Consider the following 24922-nt stretch of genomic DNA (forward strand, 5'->3'; position numbering starts at 1 on the left):
GGCTCGAACTCATCCAGTCACTCCCCACAGGGACCGTATCAGTTCATGATCGCTCCAATAGCATCAGCTAAATTCTAGAAACTTCTAAAGCAAAAGCTAAGCTCGTGTTGTTATTTGGAGTTCTCTTTGGCATGGGGTTGGGGAAGCGATTTATATGCGGAAAAGAAGCGGCAGCTCCACGTGGGCCGGAGAGCGGCGGCTCCGGAGGCTCCCGAGTCATAAAAACATGTGCTTCCTCCTCCTAAAGGAGTGACTTAGCCAAACCCAAGCCGAAGCCCCAGTGCAGCCTGCCTCTTCCTGCTTGGTGACCTTCAGCTCATGGCTTGCCCTTTCTGAGCCTCAGCATGTGTGTTGTGTCTAGAGCAGAGGCGATGTGGCCACAGCTTCCTCAGAGTCCGTCGGCCCCCACGTGTGCCAGCTTTGCCCACAGTCTGGGGCTCGGTCTGGCCACCGGCTGCTGCCACTGCTGTTGTCCTTGGGGCTGTGTCCCTCTTTCGTTTGGCTACTTTGGTTTTCTGGCTGTTTTTGGTTGTTTTGTTGTTTGTTTATCCTCTGTCTTCTGTCTCCCAGGCTGGAGTGCAGTAGTGCAGTCAGCTTACTGCAGCCTCAAATTCCTGATCTCAAGCAATCCTCTGGCCTCACCCTCCCAAAGTGCTGAAGTTACAGACATAAGCCACCTTCCCCGGCCCCCAGTTGTTTGTTTGTTTGTTTGTTTGTTTGTAGAGACGGGGCCTTGCTGTGTTGCCCAGGCTGGTCTCGAACTCCTGGGTTCAATGGATCCTCCCGCCCCTGCCTAGGTCATATTTCATTGATCAGGCACCTGCTGGGATCCATACTCAGGGTGGGCACATCAACTACGTCATTCCCTTCCCCCTCCCAGCCCCTTTCTCAGATTAAGAAACCAAGGCCACGGCCACAGTCAGTAAGTAAGCGAGTGACAGGCCTGGGATTTGAACCTGAAGCCTGGCCTCCTCCCTCTGCTCTGGGTGGCCGTACCTCCTTCCCAGCCAGTCGACACTCCCCTTGGCATTTGTTCTTATTTATATAAATAATGGAGGTTGCAAAGTCTTTTTCCCCCGGCTGGAGCCGACTCCCCAGTAAGATCCAAAGGCGGGGCCAGGAGTAGGAAGGGAACCAAGTGTTCCTTTTCTTTGGATGCGCTTTGTGGGGCAGGGCTCTCTGCCTGCCTACGGATGGTCTTCAGGTGACAGGGTCTTGATCAGCCAGACTTATGAGTGTGAAGGGCAGGCTCCAACCCTCTAAAGAAGGGATCCTACAGACAGCAGACCCTTTCGACATCGAAATGTCTGGAACCCCCACCTTGGTAGTTAATCCCTTGGTTTAGCACATGCACTCTATGCAGTGAAAACTCATGGGAGGGTTTTTTCAGCCAGGGAATGAGAAGACATTGTTATCTTTGAATCACCCCAATGTGAAAGAAAATTGGCTCGGAGAGGGCCGCGGCTGGAAGCAGGGAGACCAATTAGGAGGCGGATGCGGTGGTTCCAGGTAGGAGATGGGGAGGCAGGGGCTCACTAAAATAGTAGCAGCAGGAGCGGAAGGAAGGGGGAGGCAGAGATGGTATCAGGTGGAGACAGCAGGCTGAGTCACCAGCGACACGTGCCCCGGGGCCCAGGGAGATGCCCAGTGCCTTAAACAGCCCCCTGGCTTAGGAAACGCAAGAGGAGAAATTTAGCGGTGGGGGGGCGGGGGGAGTTTCCCTTGGACTTGTTGAGGCACCTGAGGGGCCCCCAGGCAGAGAGGTCTGGGAGGCAGCTGGAGAAGGGAGCCAGAGCCAGGTGATTTGGGTGGTGCTGGGAGTCCTGGTGCCATGAGGTCGTCCACATTGAGTGTGACGGGGAGGGGCACAAGGGTGGAGGCCGAGGGTGGTAGACAAGGAGGGACCAGTGCAGGGGACTGAGAAGGTACCATTGGGGGAAAAATGAAACCAGATGACAACAGTGCCCAGAAAGGAGGGAGGATGGAGCTTTGAGGAGCGACACGAAATGCTGCAGAGAGGCCAAGTTCAGAGAAGGCCTGAAAACTGCCTGGTGAGGACCTCAAGAACAGTGGGCAGACATGAGAACTGCAGAGAGAAGACGATGGAGACCCCCTCCCAAGAGTATGGACTTACAAAGAAAAAAGAATCCGTATCTCAAGAGAAGATAAAGGATGAAGAGCAGGTTTCAGTGGCAATGGATGTTCTCCTCAAATGGGTGTGATGTGAGCTTGTCTCCTCAAATGGGTGTGATGTGAGCTTGTCTCCAAAGAATGGAGCCTGTGCAGAAGCCAGATTACAGGCTTGATCAGTGGGTCCTTGGAGGGAGATGGAAGGCTCTAGAACCTTCAGGAAGGGGACCAGCAGCCTTTTTCTGTAAAGGACCAGAGAGTACATATTTTAGGCTTCTGCTGGGGTCTGTCTCAGCTCCTCACCTCTGCTGTTGGAGCACAAAAGTCATCATAACTACTGGGAAAATGGGAGTTGAAGATGCAAGGAACTGAATGTAGACAGTCTAGATGTGAGACAGTGAGGGGAGGTCAGCACAGGGAAGGGGTTGCGGGGTAGAAGAAGGTGGAAGAGACAGCATGGCAGGGGCATGGCTGAGAGCCAGAAGGTGCAGAGGCGTGTCAGAAAAGGGTTGCAATTTCAGAATGGAATCTTGCAAGGAGTAAAGTATAGAGAAAAAATGTACTTTGAGGCTTTCTCCCATAGGCATGTGTGTGGATGTGTGAACATAGGTCCCCCCCAACTTTTTACTACAAGAATTGTTGTTGTTTTTATCTAGTGGGAGGAGTCAACATTCAGTGTAATAGAAAAATGTCTGGAGTAAGAAAATGACAGGTTTCTTCTGAGTGGTTTTGGCCATTTTTCTCATATTGTCCTGCATCAGGTGGCGTATGTGTGTGCATGTATGTGTGTCTGTGTGTGTATTTTTGTGTATACATGTAGGTACATGCATTTTTGTGTGTATGTGTGTATATGTGTATGTCCATGTATATTTGTATATATGCATACGTGGGGAGTGTATACATACATGCGTGTGTGTGTGTGACACTCTCACGTCCTCTCCGGGGGGACAGCATCGGCTGATGCTCGGCCTCTAGCTTGGAATCCAGTTACCTTTCACTCCAGTGTGTTGGACTTCAGGGCACCCCATAGCCTAAGGAGAATGTCCATTTCCTAGAAACCCAAGTTTTGTGGTGTTGAAGTTAGTGCTAAAAGCAGTGGAGTCAGGTTGCCTGCCAAAAGAGTATTTGCTGGGTGAAAATGTCAGTGAAGCCTTGGTGGTTTTTTTAATTCAAACTTCACCCTGAATTTGGTATAGTATTGATGGCAGTTAAAAGCAGACCACATCAGAGACGAGGTACACCATACCTTAGTTTGGACAATTTTTATATTAATAATCAAATCAAGGCCAGGCATAATGGCTCACACCTGTAATCCCAGCACTTTGGGAGGCCGAGGTGGGAGGATTGCTTCAGTCCAGGAGTTCGAGGTTATTCTGGGCAACATAGCGAGACCCCTGTCTCTACCAAGAATTAAAAGTTAGCCGGGCATGCTGGTGCTCACCTATAGTTCCAGCTACTCGGTTGGCTAAGGTGGGAGGGTCACTTGAGCCAGGGAGGTCGAGGCTATAGGGAACTGTGATCGCATCACCGCACTCTAGCCTGGGTGACAGAGAAGACTGTGCCTGAAAAAAAAAAAAGTCAGGTTTCTAAAAGGGAAGGAATGGGTGTTTCCTCTATTATGACGGGGGTCCCTGGCTTAGGGGAGGCCCTGTCAGTGCAGCCTGCTCTAAGCCTCTGAAGATTAGAACCTGTGACTTAGGGACCAACTGGGTGTCCACACTTCCCCATCCCCATTCCACTCTGCAAACAGCCCTTTCTCAGGCCAGTTGTCAAGGGCTTGGTTCTGATCCTTTTCTAGAGAAAGGAGGGAGAGTTTGGCTCCTGAGAAGAAAACAGGAACAGAAGCCCAATTCTTACGAAAAGAAAAAGGAATTTGAATTCTGAAGATACTTGATTTCAGAGAAGCTCGGAGCCAGCTCCAGTCCTTGAAAGCTCATTGCTACAAGAGGAAAAAAAAAAAACAAAACCAAAAGAGAGGAATGGCTTAGGCATAGAGGGAACAATGGTTGCCCTCGGTGTGCTTGGAAGTCTGCTGCTCTGGAACGCGTGGGTAGCCTTCAGGGGGTCCTGTTCTTTTATTTCAGACCCCTTGCCTGGCTGAATTGTCATGATTTTGTGTCGTGCCTACTCTCCTTTTTCATCTTCCCGTTCTCAACCTGTCTACAGGCCTGTTTTACTCGGGGGCTGTTTGTCCAGATGCCTTCTCAGATATCACACATCCATTTTGAACAGAGGTCCTTCTGCCCCCCAGGGGACACTGGGAAATGTCTGGGGACATCTGTGGTTGTCACAACTGGGGGTGCTCTTGGCATGGAGTGGGTGGAGACCAGGGATGCTGCTCAGCGCCCTGCAGTGCTCGGGACAGCCCCAGCCCAGAGATGGACCCATCCCCAATGTTCGCAGTGCCAAGTGGGGACACACACTGTCATCTTTGGTGATAATCAGGGCAGAGTAATAACTCTTGGCACTGAGAACTAACTGGGTCCACAGGGAGTGATCCTGGTGCAAGAAAGGACGTGGTTCCACCATCAAGGAGGTTCAAGAATCCACTTTTCAGGAAGGAGATGGCTGTGTCTTCCCTGTGCGTGGGGCCAGGCCACACAAGCCTGAATGGTGGGGACAGAATCTTAAAACACACATCACTTGCTCCGTAGACCTGGCCCTCCAGGAGAAGGAAATGGATGAGATTTTTCTGGGCAGCGTAATGACACTGCAAGTGTTAAGACAAGCACCAGGACAGAATCTGGGCTTTGAAGCAACCGGTACTCCTGAGAGCGCTCTGGGCTTGTTCCTTCTTGTTCGGAGGGAGAAAATTAATTGCTTTCTTCGGGCAGATGAACTCTGGTACCATCTGGACGCCAGCGAGTACCAGGAGAGGAGGAGCTGATGGCTGGCAGAGGCCTTGTGCCTCCCAAACGCCAAGGCTCATTAGCCAATCAGAATGAAGGTAACTAAAACCACTCAGCTAACTCTGCCCCAATTATCACCGAAGATGACAAAACATTGTCTAAATACTGATTTGAACTGTGTGAGGCAGGTGACAGCTCCATTTGGCATATGGAGGAACAGGAATAGAAGAGAGATTGCTTAAGGTCGCAGTGAGTCAGCGGCTCAGCCAGGAACGGGCCCAGAAATTGCTCTCAGCGTTTTCTGCATTTCCTTTCCTGACATTGCTGGTTACTAGGTGATGGGAGTATTTTTCTGTAAACAGAAGCCTCTTCCCTTTGTGCCCAGGCAGATTCATTCATCACACTGTAGTCCAGGGCTGCTTCTAGCTGCGTCTCTCCTGTGCCCCTCACATGAAGTCAGGAAGCCACGGGAGATGTTCCCACTGGCGCATTTGACTCAGCAGAGGCTCCAAAAGGTCAAGTGCGCATCTGGTTCACTTGAATGTTCGTTCAAGGTCAGATGCGCGTTTTGTGGATTCCAAAGGCTGGTGCCGGCCAAGGAGGGGAAATTGCGCCGCTGGTTCTGGGCTTTTCCCCTTTATTTCATGCCCGCCCTGATCTTGGACCAGATGGTAAATGAAACGTGCTTAGCTTATAAACAGCACTCCGGGCATGTTTCTGAGCCACGAGGGAGCTTTAGGCCAGCCAAGCCCATCGGCCAGGCAGGGCCAGGCCGGGTGACAGGTCATGTCTCGGCCCCTCCCCTTTATATTGGCTGTTCCAAGGCTCCTGTAACCCGGTCTAAGAGGACACAGGGGAAGGCAGTCAAAGAAAGACTGCCCAGGTCCTCGCCACAGGAAGAAAAACAGAAGAGGGAACAAAGGAACGTGAGAAAGCAAGGACGGTGGGGCAGTCACCGAATGAGTCCAAGTTCCCACGGCAGATTCAGGTTCAGACAAGAAGCATGGCCTCCACTCACTCACATCTACTGTCCTGTGCTGGAGTGAGGGGTTCCCAAACTGGGTGCTGCAAAGGCACTCCACAGTGTGCTTCCCTGTGCCCTGTGGACTTTACATTGAATAGTACCCACACCCTCGGGGCCCTGCCCTCTCTCTCTCTCCGCTGCCCCCTCCTCTGCCAGGTGGAGGAGTTACTCAGGATCCAGCATCACCCCTTCTGGGAGGACCATGTGAGTTACCGCTGTCACCTGGAAGCACGTCCAGGACCGCGAGCCGCTCCTTCTGCTGGGCCGACAGCTCATCGCTGGTGTCTTGTGTGTGTGTTTGTTTAACTCTTTATCACGGACATTTCAAATATCCACAAAGTAAATACACAATGCAATAAAACTTAATGAAGCCACCACCCTCTACAGGGTGTCAGTGTCCTGCCATTCTTATAGCACCTGGATACCCCATCCACTCTCCATCCTCCTCTCCACCCTTATATTTTTACAGGCTTTGTTGTCGTTGTTAAAATTCACATACAGTAAGTGCACAAACCTTAGCTGGCTAATTTTAACAAATCGCAATTCCATGTAACCCCACACTGTATTATCATACAGAATGTGTCCATCTCACTGGAGTGTCCCCTCCTGTCCCTTTCCAGTCACTCTCACCCACCACCACCCCCTGCCCGCTGTTATGATTTTTTTTTAACTTTAGTTTTAATCCACTCTATCATCTACTCTTTTGGACTCAGCTTCTTTCACTCAGCGTAATGATTTTGAGATTCACCCATGCATTGTGAATTTCAGTAATTAATTCCTTTCTATTCATGAAGAGTATTCCAGTAGTATTCCTCTATTAGCGTTTTAGCTATGTCCTTCTTTTCCATTTTTAGTGGTTGTTTTAGGGTTTTCAGTATGAATCTTTAACTCATCATAGTCTACAATTTCTCATCCACTCTCCTGATGAGGAAGATTTGGGTTATTTTTACTTCTTGGTGACTGAATCAAACTGCTATGAATAAGGCCGAGGCAGGCAGATCATTTGAGCCCAGAAGTTTGAGACCAGCCTGGGCAACCCTGTCTCTACCCAAAATACAAAAATTAGCTGGGTATGGTGCTGCACGCCTGTAGTCCCAGCTACTTAGGAGACTGAGGTGGGAGAATTGCTTGAGCCTGGGAGGTTGAGGATGCAGTGATCTGTGATTGTGCCACTGTATTTTATCCTGAGTGAGACCCTGTCTCAAAAACAAAAACAAAAACCAACAAACAAAAAGCTGCTATGAACATGCTTATACAAGTTATTATTAGTTTTTGAAGATACATGTTTTCATGTCTCTTGGATAAAAATAACTACAAGAGGAATTCTTGGCTAAAGGGCAAGTTTAACTTTCTAGAAAACTGCCAAACTTCTTTCCAATGTGGTCATATCATTCGTGTCTACACATGGGGATGTGTGAGAGTTTTAGTTGCTCCATGTACCTACAACATTGGATGTTGTCAGATTTGTCAGCTTTAGCCATTCTAATGAGTATTTAGCAATATCTTGATATAGTTTGAATTTGCACTTCCCTGGTGACTAACGAGGCTGAACACTATTCATGTACTTTTGGGCGTCTGAATATCTTGCTTCGTGAAGTGCCTTTTTTTTAAGTTATTTGTCTTCTTATACTGAATTGTAGGGGTTTATATAGATAGATAGATTAGGATAAAAGCCCTTTATGAGATACATGTTTTGCAAATATTTCTCCCAGACTGTGGCTTACCTATTCATATTCTTAGTAAAATATTTTAATGAGCAGAGGTTTTAAATTTTGGTGAAATCTAATTTCTCAAGTTTTTCTTTTATGCTTATTTACTTTGTGCATTCTAAGAAACCTTTGTCTAACCTCCTATATTCTCTCTGAGAAGTCTTATAGTTTTAGCTTTTATGTGTAAGTTTATGTTCTAACTTGAAATCATTTTTATGTATGGTATGAGGTAGGGGTCAAGATCCATTTATTTTCCCTAATATGGATATCCTGTTGATCCATCACCATTTGTTTAAAAGATTTTTCTTTCTCTGTTGAATTGCCTTGACACCTTTGTCAAAATCCAATTGAGCAAGAAAAGAGCTGAGGCTCCATTAGAAAAAAACAAAAATCAATTGATAATCTAAGTGTGGGTTATATTATTTATATATTGCCGAATTTGATTTATTAATATTTTAAATTATTTTTGCATATATGTGCATAAGAGGTATTAGTCTAAACACTTTTCTTGTAATATATTTGTCAAGTTTTGGTGTCAGGGTTTACTGACCTCATTAGTCATGAAGTATTCTTTTTTTTATTTTCTGATGGCATTTGTGTAATAATTCCTTTTTCAGTATTTGATAGCATTCACCAGTGAAACTATATGTGCCTGAAGTTTTCTTTGTAGGAAGTTTCCAATAACATATTCAATTTTTTTGTTATATGTATTACATTCACATTTTTTATTTCATCTGTGTCAGTTTTGTTATGTTGTGTGTTTTAAAAAAGTGTTCATTTTATATGTTATTGAATTTATGGGCTAAAATTGTTTGTAATAGTTCCCTATTATCATTTTGATTTCTGTAGAATCTCTAGTGATATATTTCTTTTTTTTTTTTTTTTTTTTTTTTTTTTTTTTTTTTTTTGGAGACGGAGTCTCGCTCTGTCGCCCAGGCTGGAGTGCAGTGGTCGGATCTCAGCTCACTGTGAGCTCTGCCTCCCGAGTTTTTGCCATTCTCCTGCCTCAGCCTCCCGAGTAGCTGGGACTACAGGCGCCCACCACCTCGCCCGGCTAGTTTTTTTTGTATTTTTTAGTAGAGACGGGGTTTCACTGTGTTAGCCAGGATGGTCTCGATCTCCTGACCTCGTGATCCGCCCATCTCGGCCTCCCAAAGTGCTGGGATTACAGGCTTGAGCCACCGCGCCCGGCCGATATATTTCATTTCACTCCTGATATTGGCAATTTGGGTTTTCTTTCCTTTCTTATCAGTCTTTCCTGGAGGAAGTTTTTAACTTTTGTAAATACTTGCTTTTTTCTTTTTTCTTTTTTTTTTTGAGATGGAGTCTTACTCTGTCACCCAGGCTGGAGTGCAGTAGTGCAATCTCAGCTCACTGCAACCTCTGCCTCCTGGGTTCAAGCAATTCTCCCACCTCAGCCTCCTGAGTAGCTGGAATTACAGGTGCCCGCCACCACTCATGGCTCATTTTTGTATTTTTAGTATAGACGGGGTTTCACCATGTTGGCCAGGCTGGTCTCGAACTCCTGACCTCAGGTGATCCACCCACCTCAGCCTCCCAAAGTGCTGGGATTACAGGCATGAGCCACCGTGCCTGGCCAAGACTTGCTTTTTTTTTTTGAGACGGAGTCTCGCTCTGTCGCCCAGGCTGGAGTGCAGTGACTGGATCTCAACTCACTGCAAGCTCCACCTCCCGGGTTTACGCCATGCTCCTGCCTCAGCCTCCCGAGTGGCTGGGACTATAGGCACCCGCCACCTCCCCTGGCTAGTTTTTTTTGTATTTTTTTAGTAGAGACGGGGTTTCACCGTGTTAGCCAGGATGGTCTCGATCTCCTGACCTCATGATCTGCCTGTCTCGGCCTCCCAAAGTGCTGGGATTACAGGCTTGAGCCACCGCGCCTGGCCAACACTTGCTTTTTTAAAGAGCAGTTTTAGGTTCACAGCAAAATTGACAGGAAAATAAAGAGATTTCCCATATACCCCATACCTCCACACATGGACAGCCTCCCTCTTTATCACCATCGCCCACCAGAGTTGTACATATGTTACAACTGATGAAATCTGCATTAACACAGCATTCTCACCCAAAGTCCATGGTTTACTGGAGAGTTCACTCTTGGTGTTGTACATTCTATGGTTTGGACAAATATATAATGACATGTGTCCACCATTATAGTGCCATACAGAATAGTTCCACTGTCCTAAAAGTCCTCTGTGCTCTGCCTACTCATCCCTCTCTCTGATCCCTGGCAACCACTGATCTTTTCATTGTCTCCATAGTTTTGCCTTTTCCAAAATGTCGTTTAATTAGAATCATACAGTATGTAGCATTTTCAGACTCACTTCTTTCACTTCATAGTATGTGTTTAAGTTTCTTCAATGTCTTTTCAGGGATTGATAACGCCTTTCTTTTTTTGAAAAAATTTCAGTTTTGAAGAAATATTGCTTTTGTTCATTTTCTCCATTGTTTGTGGAGTTTCTAATTTCATTAAGTTTGTTCTTGTTTTTTCTTCTTCTTTTCTTTTTTTTTTTTTGAGATGGAGTCTCACTCTGTCACCCAGGTTGGAGTGCAGTGGCACGATCTCGGCTTACCTTAAGCTCTGCCTCCTGGGTTCATGCTGTTAAGTTTTCTAAATATTTGGCATTTTTCTAGCCTTCTTACTGATCTCTAATTTACTCCATTGTGGTCAAAGTGCATACATGCTCTGTTTAATTATGGTATTTTGAAATGTATCGAGGCTTATTTTATGGCCCAGAACATGACCCATTATAGTGAATATTCCATGTGCATTTGAAAATAATGTGCAGGTTTTGAATGTAGTGTTCTCTAAATGTCAATTACATCAATGTGGTTGATAATATAATTCAGATATTCTGTATCCTTAGTAATATTTTTGCTTAGTTCTTCTCATTTTGATTCAGTAATCAAAATTACTGAATGAAGGATGTTTAAAATCTCCAACTATGATTTTTTCCCCCTTTAGTTTTGTTAATTTTTACTTTATGTATTTTGGAGCTGTATTACTACGTACATACACATCTGTAATCAATATGTCATCCTGATAAATTGATCATCTTATCATGATGAAATTTTATCTGCAGTAATATTCTTTGTCTTGTTAATGTCTCTAGTATTGCTAGTAATATTTCTCATCTCAGAGTCTGTTTTGTCTGATGATTATAGCCACTCCAGCTTTCTTAAGATCAGAGCTTGCACAGTGGATCTCTTTTCATTCTATTACTTTCAACCTATGTGTGCCTTTATTGTTAAGGAGGGTTTCTTTTAGGGAGCATATAATGGGAACTTGATTGCTACCCAGGCTGATCATTTCTGCCTTTTCATTCAAGAATTTAGTTTATTTACATTTAATATAATATTAATGTATCTGGATTTAGCAAAGCAGTTCTGCCATTTGCTTTCTATTTGTGTCATCTGTTTTTTGTTTCTCTGTTCTTTATTTCTTGGCTTTATTTGGATAATCAAATATGTTAAGTAGGATTTCATTTCATTTCTCTATTAGCTTTTTAGCTATATCTTTTTGTATTTTCTTTTTGTTAGTGGTTGCTTCAGAGGTTACAATGTGCATTGATAATTTATCACAATTTACAGAGTTTACTATAGGTAAAATACAAGAACCTTGAATGTATAACTTAATTTGTCCCCATCCTCTGTGTTATAATTGTCGTAGAGAACATCTACATATTATATAAACCCCACAATGGAGTGTTACAAAGTTTTTTTTTAAATAGTTTTATGTATTTAAAATAAATTAAGAGAAGAAAAGGAAAAATACAGTTTTTTTTATAATTACCTGCATATTTATCATTTTAAGTGATTTTACTCCTTGTAATAGATCTAAATTTACCATCTGATATTAATTCCTTTCATCCTGAAGAACTCCTTTAGCATTTCTCATAGTGTAGACAGAAAACTTCATCAGGTTTTGTTTATGCAAAAAATGTCTTTATTCCACCTTCAGTTTTTAAGAATAGTTTTGCTGGAGATAGAATTATGGGCTGATAGGGTTTCCCGCCACCCCCCCCCGCCCAGCCCAGCATATTAAAAATGTCATTCCATTGTCTTCTGGTTGCCATTGTTATTGATGAGAAGTCAGTCATCATCCATGCCCTTGTTCTCTGAATATAATATGTAGTTTTTCTCTGACTGCTTCCAAGATTTTCTCTTTACTTCTTTTAACAGTTTAACCATGACATACCTATCTTGGCTTTCTTTGTATTCTTTTTAGGGTTTGTTAAGATTTTTGGACCTCTAAATTGATATCCATCACCCAACGTAGAGATGTTTGGCCATTTTTCAATATTTTTTTCTCTTACATTCTTTTTGTCTTCTGGGACTCTGGTTACATATATATTAGACAGTTTGTTCTATCCATGTTTCTTCATATATTTTCTCCTCATTCTTCAGATTGGGTAAATGCTTTCTTTCTATCTTTAAGTTCACTAACTCTTTCCATTATCTCTAACCAGCTGTTAAGTGCATCTAGTTAAGTTTTTACTTCAGTTTTTGCTCCAGAATTTTCATTTGGTTCACTTTTTTTTTTTTTTTTAGACGGAGTCTCACTCTCACCCAGGCTGGAGTGCAGTGGCGTGATCTCGGCTTACTGCAAGCTCTGCCTCCTGGGTTCATGCCATTCTCCTGCCTCAGCCTCCCGAGTAGCCTGGGACCACAGGCGCCCACCGCCACCACGCCCGGCTAATTTTTTGTATTTTTAGTAGAGATGGGGTTTCACCATGTTAGCCAGGATGGTCCTGATCTCCTGACTTCGTGATCCACCCACCTTGGCCTCCCAAAGTGCTGGGATTACAGGCTTGAGCCACTGCGCCCGGCCTGGTTCACCTTTTATACTTTCTGTTTCTTGGTTGAGATTCCTATATGTTCATTCATTATGTAGATAACTTCCTTTAAGTTCTTGAAGTTATTTTTAGTAGCTGCTTTAGTCCTTGTATGCTATCTATATCATCTGGATTATCTTGGGTTTGGTTATAATTAACTGCTTTTCTTTTTTCCTTTTATTTGTTTCTCTTTCTCTTGAGTGTAGGTACACTTTCCTGTTTCTTTTCCTAGCTCATGATTTTTACTGGGTCCTGGACATCATTAATGATGTGTTGTACAATCTGTAGATTCAGCTGAGTTCCCCTGAAGGCAAGTGACTTGGCTAGATTCAAACTCTCCCTCCTGCAACAGGCAGCAGCTGAAATCTTCACTTAATTTTTTTATCTTTGCACTCCTGGTTTTTCCCCAAGATCCCTGGTATCTCCCCCACACCTTTGTGGTGTAGTTGCTTAGCCAAAGATTCAGGTGTATTTTGTAGGAAGATTTGGGGGCTCACCCTTTCTGTGGCTCTCTCTTCCAGAATCTCCACACCCCAGCATTCAGAACTCTGTCCTTTGACCCTTCAGGATAATGAGACTGATGCTTTCTGGCACCCAAGCATTTGTGGATTGGGGCGTGCCTGCAGGCAAAAAGCCACAGACTCAATGGTCTGACCTATAAGACAGCACATGGTAAATAGTGTGTTAAATTAGGGGAACAGGCTGGGTGCGGTGGCTCATGCCTGTAATCCCAGCACTTTGGGAGGCTGAAGCAGGCAGATCACCTGAGGTCAAGAGTTTGAGACCTGGCTGACCAACGTGGTAAAGCCCTGTCTCTACAAAAATACAAAAATTAGCCAGGCATGATGGTGGGCGCCTGTAATCTCATCTATTCAGGGGGCTGAGGTGGGAGAATCACTTGAACCTGGGAGGCAGAGGTTGCACTCCAGGCTGGGCGATAGAGCAAGACTTCATCTCAAATAATAATAATAATAATAATAAATAACAAAAATAAATTAGGGGAACACATTCATGTATAAATGCTTGTGATGTGGAATAACTTGCATTCTGGAAGGTGCATTCTGGCCATGGTGGACAGACCACGGTCTCACCGTTAACACTCTCACGGCCTCTTCTTACTTAAATAAGGTGTGGAGTTTGGAGCAAAATTGTTTCCACCTGCGGAACAAGGAACTGGTCTTAGTCAAGTCAGCATTCTCACTTTATCACTGCTGGACTCTTTTCACAAAGAGGTCTAGTCAAATTAGCTCCTTCTAGTATCACTGACGCTACCCACTTGGCTTCAGATGGGAACAGCATGGTGGATGGTGGGCAAATGACTGATTTAAACATTTAAAGGAAACTGTGAATACAAGCAGCTTGCAACAGAAAAATTCCAAAGGTTAGGTCTGTCAAAGACAGAAAGAATGAGTTGAGGACTCAGGAAATACACTATGGGAAATTTACAATCTTTTGAAAGAATGGAAGGTAGGAGGTGCAGGCTGTGTAAGGTTTTGTTAACGCCCCAGCCAATCACCGTGTGGCTCTGGGGCCATCTAGTGGTGAGAAGTGAGTCGGGCTCACGCAGAACAGAAAAATCCCGGGGCACTGGCCACGGGTCTCTGGGTCGCACCAAAGGTATTTGGGAGGGGAATTGGGGGTGGAGTGGTGGCGGTCGGAGAATAGCCCCCAACAATACAGATGGGATTGATCCAGCACACTCGAATTCAAACACACACATCTTCCTGCTTTCCTTAGGTAAATTAGTTTAATCTATTATAAATTTGGCTTTTCGTTTTTATTTGTCTTTTGGTTTTTTTTTTTGAGATGGAGTCTGGCTCTGTGGCCCAGGCTGGAGTGCGGTGGTGTGATCTCGGCTCACTGCAAGCTCCGTCTCCCGGGTTCACGCCATTCTCCTGCCTCAGCCTCCTGAGTAGCTGGGACTATGGGTGCCCGCCACCACGCCCGGCTAGTTTTTGTATTTTTAGTAGAGACGGGGTTTCACCGTGTTAGCCAGGATGGTCTCTATCTCCTGACCTCGTGATCCGCCCGCCTCCTAAAGTGCTGGGATTACAGGGGTGAGCCACCGCGCCCGGCTTTTCGTTTTTAAAAGGCTTAAATTTTTTTTTCACTCATTCTAAGAGATAAAAACTCTGGAGGTGATAGAGAAACAGAAAAGTTCTAGCAAATGTCTATTGTGTTCTGTGTCACAGTGCACCACGATGCATGCCTGAGGTTCAGTCCTCACTGCCCCAAGCAGGCAGGAGCCGTGGAGACCCCACACTGGGTGGGTGACATGCTCAGAGCTGGTGCCAGGACGGGGGACTGGTGTGCCTGATCACAAAGCCGCCTCCCTACCTAAGTGTGTGTACTTAACTATGTCTCAAATGCTCGACATAGCCTATTGTTTATTTAAAAGTGAAGACTGTTTGACTTTTAGCACTTTCATGGAACAAATTTATATTATCTGCCACGATATTAAATGAGTCATTTTATATAGAATTTTTAAACTACCTCTTTGAAAGATGTATGCCTCTGACAGCAAAGAAATACATGTTTATACTTTCTTGTGGGCAAAGATGGCTTTGAACAGAAGGCAGTTTTTACTTACTGCCAAAATTCGTGAGGGCTTTTATCCAGCCCTGGATAAATGTACCATTTCTTTGCCCCCTCTGCAGATCACCTTTTCTCTCGCTAGCCAGTGGTTCTCACGCTGCCCCCCAGGGGTCACTTGGCAATATCTGAACACATTTGTGATTGCCACAGCTTGGAGACGGAGTGCTCCTGGCATGGAATGGGTGGAGGCCAGGGAGGCTGCTTAGCACCCTGCAGTGCCCAGGATGGGCCTCCAACAGCAAAGAAATATCCAGCTCAGATGTCAATGGTGCCACAGTGGGGAAACTCAGCCTTAGAGTAACTCCCATTGTCGTTTGGGGTGCAGTAGCTCCCCACATGGCAGTCACCCACCCAGAACTTTTGATTTGCTGGAGAAATGAGTAAACAATTGAGCCCTTCAAAATAGTTCAACCTGCTCAGACTTGGGCACAGAGCCATTGTCCCGGCCTTCTGTTGAGGAATTCCTGCCATTGTGCGGTGACAGAGCTCTTTTTGGGGTTTATATTTGGAAAACTTTCTCTGGCCCCTCTCTCCTTCTGTGGGACAGTTGTGCAGCCTGTTCCCACAGCTCCTCACTTAGGCGGTACCACCAGGGTCTCTGCCTTTTGACTTTGAAGACTGAGGCTGGTTACTCCTTCCCTCCCTTGAACTTGTTAGTTGCCTCTTGGGGTTTCAGTGCTTGCAACCCTTGCCCACCCAATCTCTCTCCGCCTTTCTTTAGACCTGAGCATGCAGAATTCCGAGGGTGGAGCGGATTCGCCAGCATCCGTGGCTCTGCGTCCCTCGGCGGCAGCCCCTCCTGTGCCAGCCTCCCCACAGGTAATGTGCGCCCACCCGCCGCTCAGCCTCTCAGCAACAACAGGGTGGCCACAGCGTGGACACGATCCCTTTGGGTTTGAAGGCTGCTCGGATCTGCAGAGAGAGAAATCTGTATTTTTCTGAATGGACTTCTCAGCCCCAATGCTGCTGCTGTTGAAATAGGCACAACTTCCTTGACTGTATTTGGCTTTTTCAGTCTTTGTTAAAAAGATCCCATCAAGGAAATGATGTCAGGAATAGAAAAGAAACCACTGCCCCAAATCTTACTTGGTCTCTTCTTAGCTTTCAGTAGAGGTTTTCTTGTACTTGGAAATGACTCTTTTACACAGAAATGCCTTATTAAGAAGGCAGGCCGGGTGCAGTGGCTCATAACTGTAATCCCAGCACTTTGGGAGGCTGAGACTGGCAGATTACTTGAGGCCAGGAGTTTGAGACCAACCTGGGCAACATAAACAGACCCTTTCTCTAAAAAAAAAAAAAAAAAAAAAAAAAAAAAAAAAAAAAAAAATTAGCCAAGCATGGTGGTCTGCACCTGTAGTCCCAGCTCCTTAGGAGGCTGAGATGGGAGGATTTCTGAGCCTGGGAGGTTGAGGCTGCAGTAAGCCATGATTGTGACACTGCACTCCAGCCTGGGTGACAGAGACCTTGTCTTTAAAAAATAAAAAATAAAAAAATTAGCCAAGCATAGTGGTGCATGTCCAGTGGTCCCAGCTACTGAGGAGGCTATGGTGGAAGGATTGTTTGAGCCCAGTGTGAGCTATAATAATACCACTGCTCTCCAGCCTAAGTGACAAAAAAAAAAAAGAAAAAAGAAAAAAAAAGGCCGGGCGTGGTGGCTCATGCCTGTAATCCCAGCACTTTGGGAGGCCGAGGCGGGCGGATCACGAGGTCAGGAGATAGAGACCATCCTGGCGAACACAGTGAAACCCCGTCTCTACTAAAAACACACACACACACACACAAAAAAATTAGCCGGGCGTGGTGGCAGGTGCCTGTAGTCCCAGCTTCTAGGGAGGCTGAGGCAGGAGAATGGCGTGAACCCGGGAGGCGGTGGAGCTTGCAGTGAGTGGAGATCGCACCACTGCACTCCAGCCTGGGCGACAGAGCGAGACTCCATCTTAAAAAACAAAAAAAGGCAAAAGATGAGTTAGAATTATTTTTTTTTTTTTTTTTTTTTTGTAGACGGAGTCTCGCTCTGTTGCCCAGGCTGGAGTGCAGTGGCACAATCTCCCAGGTTCAAGCGATTCTTCTGTCTTAGCCTCCTGAGTAGCTGGGATTACAGGCGTGTACTACCATGCCCGGCTAATTTTTGTATTTTTAGTAGAGATGAGGTTTCACCATGTTGGCCAGGCTGGTCTCGAACTGTTGACCTCAGTGATCCACCCGTCTCGGCCTCCCAAAGTGCTAGGATTACAGGCGTGAGCCACCACGCCCGGCCTAGATGAGTTAGAATTCTTAAGATTTGGTTCAAAATGGAATCTAGCACCTGAATGAATATATTCTTTAAACTTTGCAGAGAGAGAATTTTCACATTAAGGCTCTCTCTGCTCCTGGATTTCTACCATGGAATGAAATAAGCCATAAAGAAGACAGAAATGCAAAGTGAATGGCACTGGCCACATGAAACAGGCTGGAGGCTCATCACAGTGTGCTGAGGTCCACTGTGGCCATGTGACCACCTCGATCTGGAATCCAAAAGTTAGGAGCACAGCAAAAAGAAATGATTATGGTTTAAAAAAACACAATTCAGGGCCGGGCACAGTGGCGCGTGCCTGTAATCCCAGCACTTTGGGAGGCCGAGGCGGGTGGATCACCTGAGGTCAGGAGTTTGAGACCAGCCTGACCAACATGATGAAACCTTGTCTCTACTAAATACAAAAAAATTAAGAAAAGAAAATTAGCCAGGCGTGGTGGTGCATGCCTGTAATCCCAGCTACTCGGGAGGCTGAGGCAGGAGAATCTCTTGAATCCAGGAGGCGGAGGTTGCAGTGAACTGAGATCATGCCATTGCACTCCAGCCTGGACAACAAGGGACAAGAAAAGTGAAACTCCGTCTCAAAACAAAACAAAACAAAACCAAACAAAACAAAACAAAACTCAATTCAGCAAAAACCAAAAGGCAGACAGTGAAGTGATTTATTTGATGTAGCATGTATAGTCAGGAATCTTTACCTTTTATTTCTTGCACATAATGGCAGTGGGGAGGGTGTCTTGGAAGCCCGTCTTAGGTGGGGATCAGATGCCATCGCCCTGCCAGCAGTTGTGGCCTAATTGATATGTTTCCTTGCCCACTTGAAACTGTCCAAGAGGAGTCAGCCCTCAGGTCTTCCTGCCAAGCCCCTCTCTCAGGCTCTCCCAGGCCTACATGGACTCTATCTTCCTCTGCAGCAGCCACCGTGGACAGGTCTCAGTGCCACTCACGGCCACCACGTTCATCCCAGGTTTCATTACTGTGGTCCCTCTCTGAGGACCTGCCAGGACCCTGTGCATTCTCCAAGCACACAGCACCCAGCTCACCTGGAATCGGAATGCCCTTGCACTGGCGTCCTTATTAGCACCATCTTCATCCTTAGCTCCATCCCTGCAACACTGGGGATGGCGTGTCCTCACCCATCACCCCTCGTGATGTATATATGGCAGTCACTGCTACCTGTGACATTCACAGTTCATGCCAGGAAATCACAGCACTGCAGCCAATGACTCCTAAGCCCCAGCTCTCAATAAACACACAAAACACTCCTGTTCCTCCCTCGACGTGAGTTCACTTTGACGCTTCCTGTTTTCATAGCTTTGTGTGGCCAATCAGTACTCCCAGAAAAATAGCAAAGTCACACTGTGCAGACTTGACTTAGGAGGCGGGAGAGCAGTGGGGTCAGAGAGCGAGCGACCCACATACAGGGCACCTGACCCACATACAGGGCACCTGACCCACATACAGGGCACCTGCACTCGAGTATTCTGTAGCCAGAAGCAGTACTTGAGCCCTCTGGCTTCATCAACCTCATTAGAAAATGGAAACAAGTCCGGGCTATACTGCAGAAGCAAGGGGTGCCGCAGAGTGCTCTCCCAGGCAGTGATGTAGACGGCTGTCCAGAGGGCCCCAGCAGCCCCCTCTGTACTAGGGACCGTCAGTGTGACCTTGCTGCAGACTACAGACCCACAGAGGCAAAGCTGCCTGGGCAGGTGAAGGTGCATGGGCTTCTGTGTATGTGTGTGTGCATACGTGTGTGTGTCCACAAATTCGTGCATATGTGTGGTGCTTGGGGTGAGTATATGTGCACACTTGTGTATGTATGTGCATTGTTTGTGTGCCTGCACATACCTGCCGTGTGTCTGCCCAGGTCGGTGTGAGTGTGCAAGTCTGACCATCACCCGCCGTCCCCTCTGATCAGTCCCACCTATGTTTTAATAAAGAGCATGTGAACAGACAAACAGCCTTTTACATTCTGTGTGTGTCCTCAGCACTGACCTCTGACAAGTCTAACTGGCCTTCTCTCCCTTCCCTTTTAGAGGGTGTTGGTCCAGGCAGCCAGCTCCGCTCCCAAAGGGGCCCAGATGCAGCCGATCTCCCTCCCCAGAGTTCAGCAGGTACCCCAGCAGGTAATGGCAAGCACCGCAGCACCATGCACACCAGGGCGCAGTTAGCACTCGGCGATTTGGAACAATCTCTGAAGCGTGCATCCTTTTCTGTGGCTGCTGTTCCTTGTTGTAAGCTTCAGTTTCTTAGCCAAAAGGCTTTTCCAGAAGCTGTACAATTAAAAGAAAAAAGTCATTTACTGCAGATAGTTTTGCAACAAGCCAAGAAAGCTGGTGATCTTTCATTCATTCAGAAATTCAACAAGCATTTGGGAGCCGGTGAGCACCCCGCGCCTGCTGAGTGGAGCTCAGGTAGAAATGCAGACAGAAACAAAGGGCTCTGGACTGGAAGAGCCATCGGCTAGTGAGTGCCATACCCTCGGATGCAGGCACAACAGAGGGAATGCCACTTACAATTTCAATGATCTAAGAACAGACTTTGAAAGCACGGCTGACCAGCCGAGTAGGAACACAGATCATCAGCTTGGGGGTAGTCCAGAAATATGGTTAGCAAACTGTTCCAGAAAAGGCCAAATTATATATTTTGGGGGGTTTGTGGTCCAGGCAGTCTCTGGAACAACCACTCAATTCTGCCACTGTATTGCAAAAGCAGCCAGAAATGATATGCAACCAAATGGGCGTGGCTATATACCAATAAAACTTTATTTACAAAAACAGGCAGTGGGCCAGATTTGGCCCTCAGGGCCAGAGTTTACCAACTGTGCCCTGCAGAATCCTGAATTAAAGTTAACTCAGGCTCCTCCCTAAAAGGAGCCCTGAGGCACTAGAGGATGCACCACTCTTCAAGAGGGTCCTGCCTAGATTGGCAGTGTGTTCACAGGCATTTGTCAGGTGACTGTGTCCATGAGAACTGGGAAGGTTGTGGGATCACAGGAAAGAAAAGGCTCCAGACAGGCCCAGTGTGGACCCAGGGCCTCAGGCCAGTGGCTCTGTCTTAGCTCCTATCTGTCAAGGCACTCCCCAGAGATACCATGGAAAGGAGACAAAAACCAATGTATGATTCCAGAAGCTTCCACCACTTTTCTGGTGCTGGGCCTGCCCCAGCTCTTTCTGTAACTTCTGCATTTCACTTGGTCTCCTAGAATTCAACATTTGACTTCCACCCCTGGGAGCACCACCCAAGAGATGTTAACCCCTAGAACTTGTGATTCTGGGGGTGGTGCGTTGGACAAGTGCATACCATGCTCAGTGGTCCTGGGAGGGGAAGTTCAGCCCCATCCTGCAGCCTCAAGCACAAGGTCACCATGACACCATGACGCCTGAGCAAACCCACTGCTGTGCCCCTCCATCTTCTCACCCCAAAATTCGGTGGACACAGGCAGCCGCTAAGATACTCTCTGGGGTGAGAGTTTGAAGTCCCATGTGCAAAGCGTTTGGCTTCCACAGCTCTGCTCAGGCTAGAGTCCCTCGGGGCCTGTCAGCTGAGCCTCTGAACTGATGTTTCAGCGAGGGGAGGACAGGGCAGCGGGGGTGTGCTGGGGTCCCCCCATTGCCCCATCTTCCCAGGCATGCCCCTCCTTCCCACTCTGTTCAGACCGTCACATTCTCTCCCCTCCTTTCTGCTGTTGAAGGGGCACCAGGGCCACCCACAAGGGGTGTTGGGGCCATGTAGAGTCAAATCCGCTTGGCCCCCTGTGCACTGCAGCCTGCACGCCAGCCTGAGCCACAGACGGAGACCCTGTCGCAAAAAACAAAAACAGAAAGCAGGGACAGTCCTGTAAGCCAAGGCTGGGCCTCTGTCCACAACTCTAGTTTCCACTGCACTGGAGGGGCGCTGTCATTCTCCTGGTCCCGCCCCCACGTATACAGAGGAGCCGGGGCGCACAGACACACTAGCAGAGCTCTGGGGAGGAGTCGCAGCTCCCTGAACTGTGTGGGCCTGTTTGGAATATGTCGTCTGTACATTACTGTCTCCTCAGTGTCTTTCTAGGCACACCGACTGTGGGCGGGAACATTGTCATTTGGTACTAAATGTTCGTAAAGGCAATAGAAGACACGTCTAGCTTGAATAATCTGCAGGCAACAAATGAGGGCGCGACAGGCGGTAACACAGCGTATCCCATGTTTCAGGTGCAGCCGGCGCAGCACGTGTATCCTGCCCAGGTGCAGTACGTGGAAGGGGGAGACGCCGTCTACACGAATGGAGCCATGTGCGTGCTTCTCCCGCAGGCCACACCCAGAACCCTCTCCCTGACTCCAGCCTTTGCCACCTGGGGAGGCAGTGAACAAATTCCTCTCCCTTAGCTTTTGGTGATGTGTTCACTAAATACTATTAAAACACTATTAGAAACCTGGGCAACATCTCTACACAAAATTTTAAAATTAGCCAGACATGGTGACGAGTGCCTAGAGACCCTCCCAGCTAATCGGGAGGCCAAGGTGGGAGGATCGCATGAGCCCAGGAGTTGGAGGCTGCAGTGAGCTATGATCATGCCGGACTGATAGAGCAAGACCCTGTCCAAAAAAAAGGGAGCAGGGTGGGGGGTGAGGGATTAGGACATCATAACCCTGTGGAGATTTCAGAAATCACAGACTTTTGTACTTTTTACTTTTAGAAAAGATAGTCTTGGGGGTAAAAAAAATAAAAGGCTAATCCTAACTCTTCATTCTGAAGTCAGTCTTTGAGATCCAGAAACCATCCACCTCTGTGTGTTTTTCCCTCGCCTCTGTTAAACTCTAGCTTTGTATAATGTTAATAGAACTTGATTTTCCATGTTGCAAAGACGCCTAGAGTTTTCTGCTCTGTGACTGTGTGATGCTTGGGACAGGAAAGTATGTGTCTCCCATGCAGCTCACTTTACTTTAGAGGTGAGTCCTTTCGCCTGCTTGTCTGTTTCTGTTTGGCCTGGATGCTCCCCTCACAAGTGCAGGGGCTGTGCACGAGGACCTGGCTGTGACTTCAGGGTTGTGATTAGTGGAGTTATATGATTCTCTAAAGCCTGATGTTGAAGGTTACGAAACACACAGAAACACAATAAGTGCATGTAACACCAGTGATATTGGAGCAAGGTCTGTAGGTCCTACCAAGGTCACGGTCTTGGTTTTGATATTGTACTACAGAGTTATAGACGTCCCCCTGGGTTAGGGTTAGGGTACAGGAGTGCACGCCCCCGAGAGGTCAAAGGGGACCTTCCTGTCACCCAGAGGGCCTGCCCCTAGGACGCATCACAAACCTTACTCACCGATAAGGGAAGGCCACTCCTGACCACAGCTGCATTACTCAAGTAAGACTTCACATTTGCGGTCTGGACAACATAGTCACTCCTTTAATCCAGATGTTAAAGGAAGATCAGATGAATTATTGGTATCACTTAGAAATTCTTTTTTCTTATGCGATCTCATTTATTTAAATGTTTTGTTTTGAAATAATCAGAGACTCCACAAGAAGTTCTGAAATTAATACACAGAGTTCGTGTACCCTTCCCCCAGCTTGCTCCAGTGGTGACACCATGCAGGACAATATCAAAACCTGGAAACCTACCAGCCAGATGCGGTGGTGCACGCCCGTAATCCCAGCTCCCGCAGTGGTGCACGCCTGTATTCCGAGGCTGAAGCAGGAGGATCACTTGAGCTCAGGAGGCTGAGGCTGCAGTGAGCTATGATTTTGCCACTGCACTCCAGGCTGGGCTACAGGAGACCCTGTCTCAAGAAAACAAAACAAAAGAAAACCCTGGAAATTGACATCGGGGTAAAACTGTTAACCAGCCCGCAGGCCTTATTCAGTTCTCCCAGCCTTTACGCACATGCTTCTGTGTGTGTGCTTGCATGTGGAGTACATGTGGCTTTGCATGCTCATGTGTGTGCCCTTGCATGTGCGTGTGTGTCTATTTCTGTGCGTTTTTAGCCCATGGGTAGATTTGTGTAACAATCCCACCGTCAAGACACAGAACTGCTCCATCTCCACACAGGAGCTCCCTCATGTGACCCATTTATCCACTTAGAATTTTAAGTGTTATTTTAATTTTTTTTTTAAGAGCTAGGGTCTTGCTGTGTTGCCCAGGCTAAAGTGCAATGGTGTGGTCACAGCTCGCTGTAGCCTCAAAGTCCTGGGCTCAGGCAGTCCTCCCACCCCAGCCTCCTGAGTAGTTGGGACTACAGGCACGCACCACCACACCTGGCTAAATCTTTTATTTTTTGTAGAGATGGTTCTCTCTATGTTGCCCAGGCTGGTCTCAAACTTCTGACCTCAAGCAGTTTTCCCACCTTAGCCTCCCAAAGTACTGGGATTACAGTCCTGAGCCACCACACCCGACCTAGAATTTTTTAGGGGTCAGTTTTCGATGAGTCAGCCTGTGGTCCTGAAGATTTTACAACATGATGGCTCTGAACTTGTGCTGCATTTGAGTGTCATATGCCATGTCCAAATTGCTCCATATGTCTGGCCTCTCCAGGCTGCAGCTTTTACATGATGTTTGGCTGGATATCCGTGAACTCAGACAAGGCATTTAAATGGGACGGCATCCCATGCGTGATTTCTCTCTTTCTGACAGACGAACGACCTACACCTACAACCCCGAGCCTCAGATGTATGCCCCCAGCAGCGCAGCTTCTTACTTCGAGGCCCCAGGCGGCGCCCAGGTGACTGTGGCAGCCTCATCCCCGCCAGCGGTCCCCTCCCACAGCATGGTGGGCATCACCATGGATGTTGGGGGGAGCCCCATCGTCTCCAGCACGGGAGCCTATCTCATCCATGGGGGGATGGACAGCACCAGACACTCCCTGGCCCACACCTCCCGGTCATCGCCAGCCACGGTATGTAGGAGGCTCTTGGGACCAGCGGGGTAGGCCATGAGTATTTTCGCAGCAGCGGCAGCAGGGACGGTGAGTAAGAGGCAGCCGGAGGCCTGTTGTCTGCTCTGGGCCCAGGCGGCCCCACGATGGAGTCGGGCCAGCCTCAGACGGGCCACACAACCCTAGGCAGGCCTGCAGAGTTCTTTGAACTTCAGTTGGCCATTGGTATCAAGAGGACAAGTCATGCGTCATGGGCTATTTGTGAAAAGGGAATGAATCAAGCATCTCTCCACTGGGCGGATGCTGCAGCCGCCTTTGCTGTTGTCATGATTGTTATCATTGTTAATATCAAGCTCTTAGAGGCGTGGATCGATCGATCCACGAGACACCTGCACTGAATCCAGCAGGGGAAGTCTCCCTGCAGCCTCTGCCGAGTTCTCACTGCCATGCTCCTATACACAATAACTACTTACCTGCTCTTCCAAAGTCTCCACATTTAAAACTCCATTTCCCATGTTCACTTCTCATGTATTTTCCTTCTTAAATTAACACAAAGTAAAATCGACTGTTTGGTGTACACCCCTGTGAGTTTCGACATGGGTAGATTTGTGTACC

The 24922-nt window shown here is 47.0% G+C and overlaps 1 protein-coding gene across 7 annotated transcripts in view; it reads left to right on the top strand.

The window, feature by feature from the left end:
- Positions 1-24922, top strand: part of RFX2 (regulatory factor X2) — a 128868-nt gene that overhangs the window by 51560 nt on the left and 52386 nt on the right. For all 7 annotated transcript variants that reach the window (XM_030936197.1, XM_030936200.1, XM_030936194.1 and 4 more), the window contains 4 exons: positions 15882-15979; positions 19490-19579; positions 21647-21726; positions 24067-24328. In XM_030936197.1, the coding sequence (XP_030792057.1) occupies positions 15890-15979; positions 19490-19579; positions 21647-21726; positions 24067-24328 (522 nt within the window). In that variant the 5' untranslated portion in view covers positions 15882-15889. The remainder of the gene's footprint in view (positions 1-15881; positions 15980-19489; positions 19580-21646; positions 21727-24066; positions 24329-24922) is intronic.

This window comes from Rhinopithecus roxellana, chromosome 8 (genome assembly GCF_007565055.1).
Source record: "Rhinopithecus roxellana isolate Shanxi Qingling chromosome 8, ASM756505v1, whole genome shotgun sequence".
In the NCBI taxonomy this organism is placed as follows: domain Eukaryota; kingdom Metazoa; phylum Chordata; class Mammalia; order Primates; family Cercopithecidae; genus Rhinopithecus; species Rhinopithecus roxellana.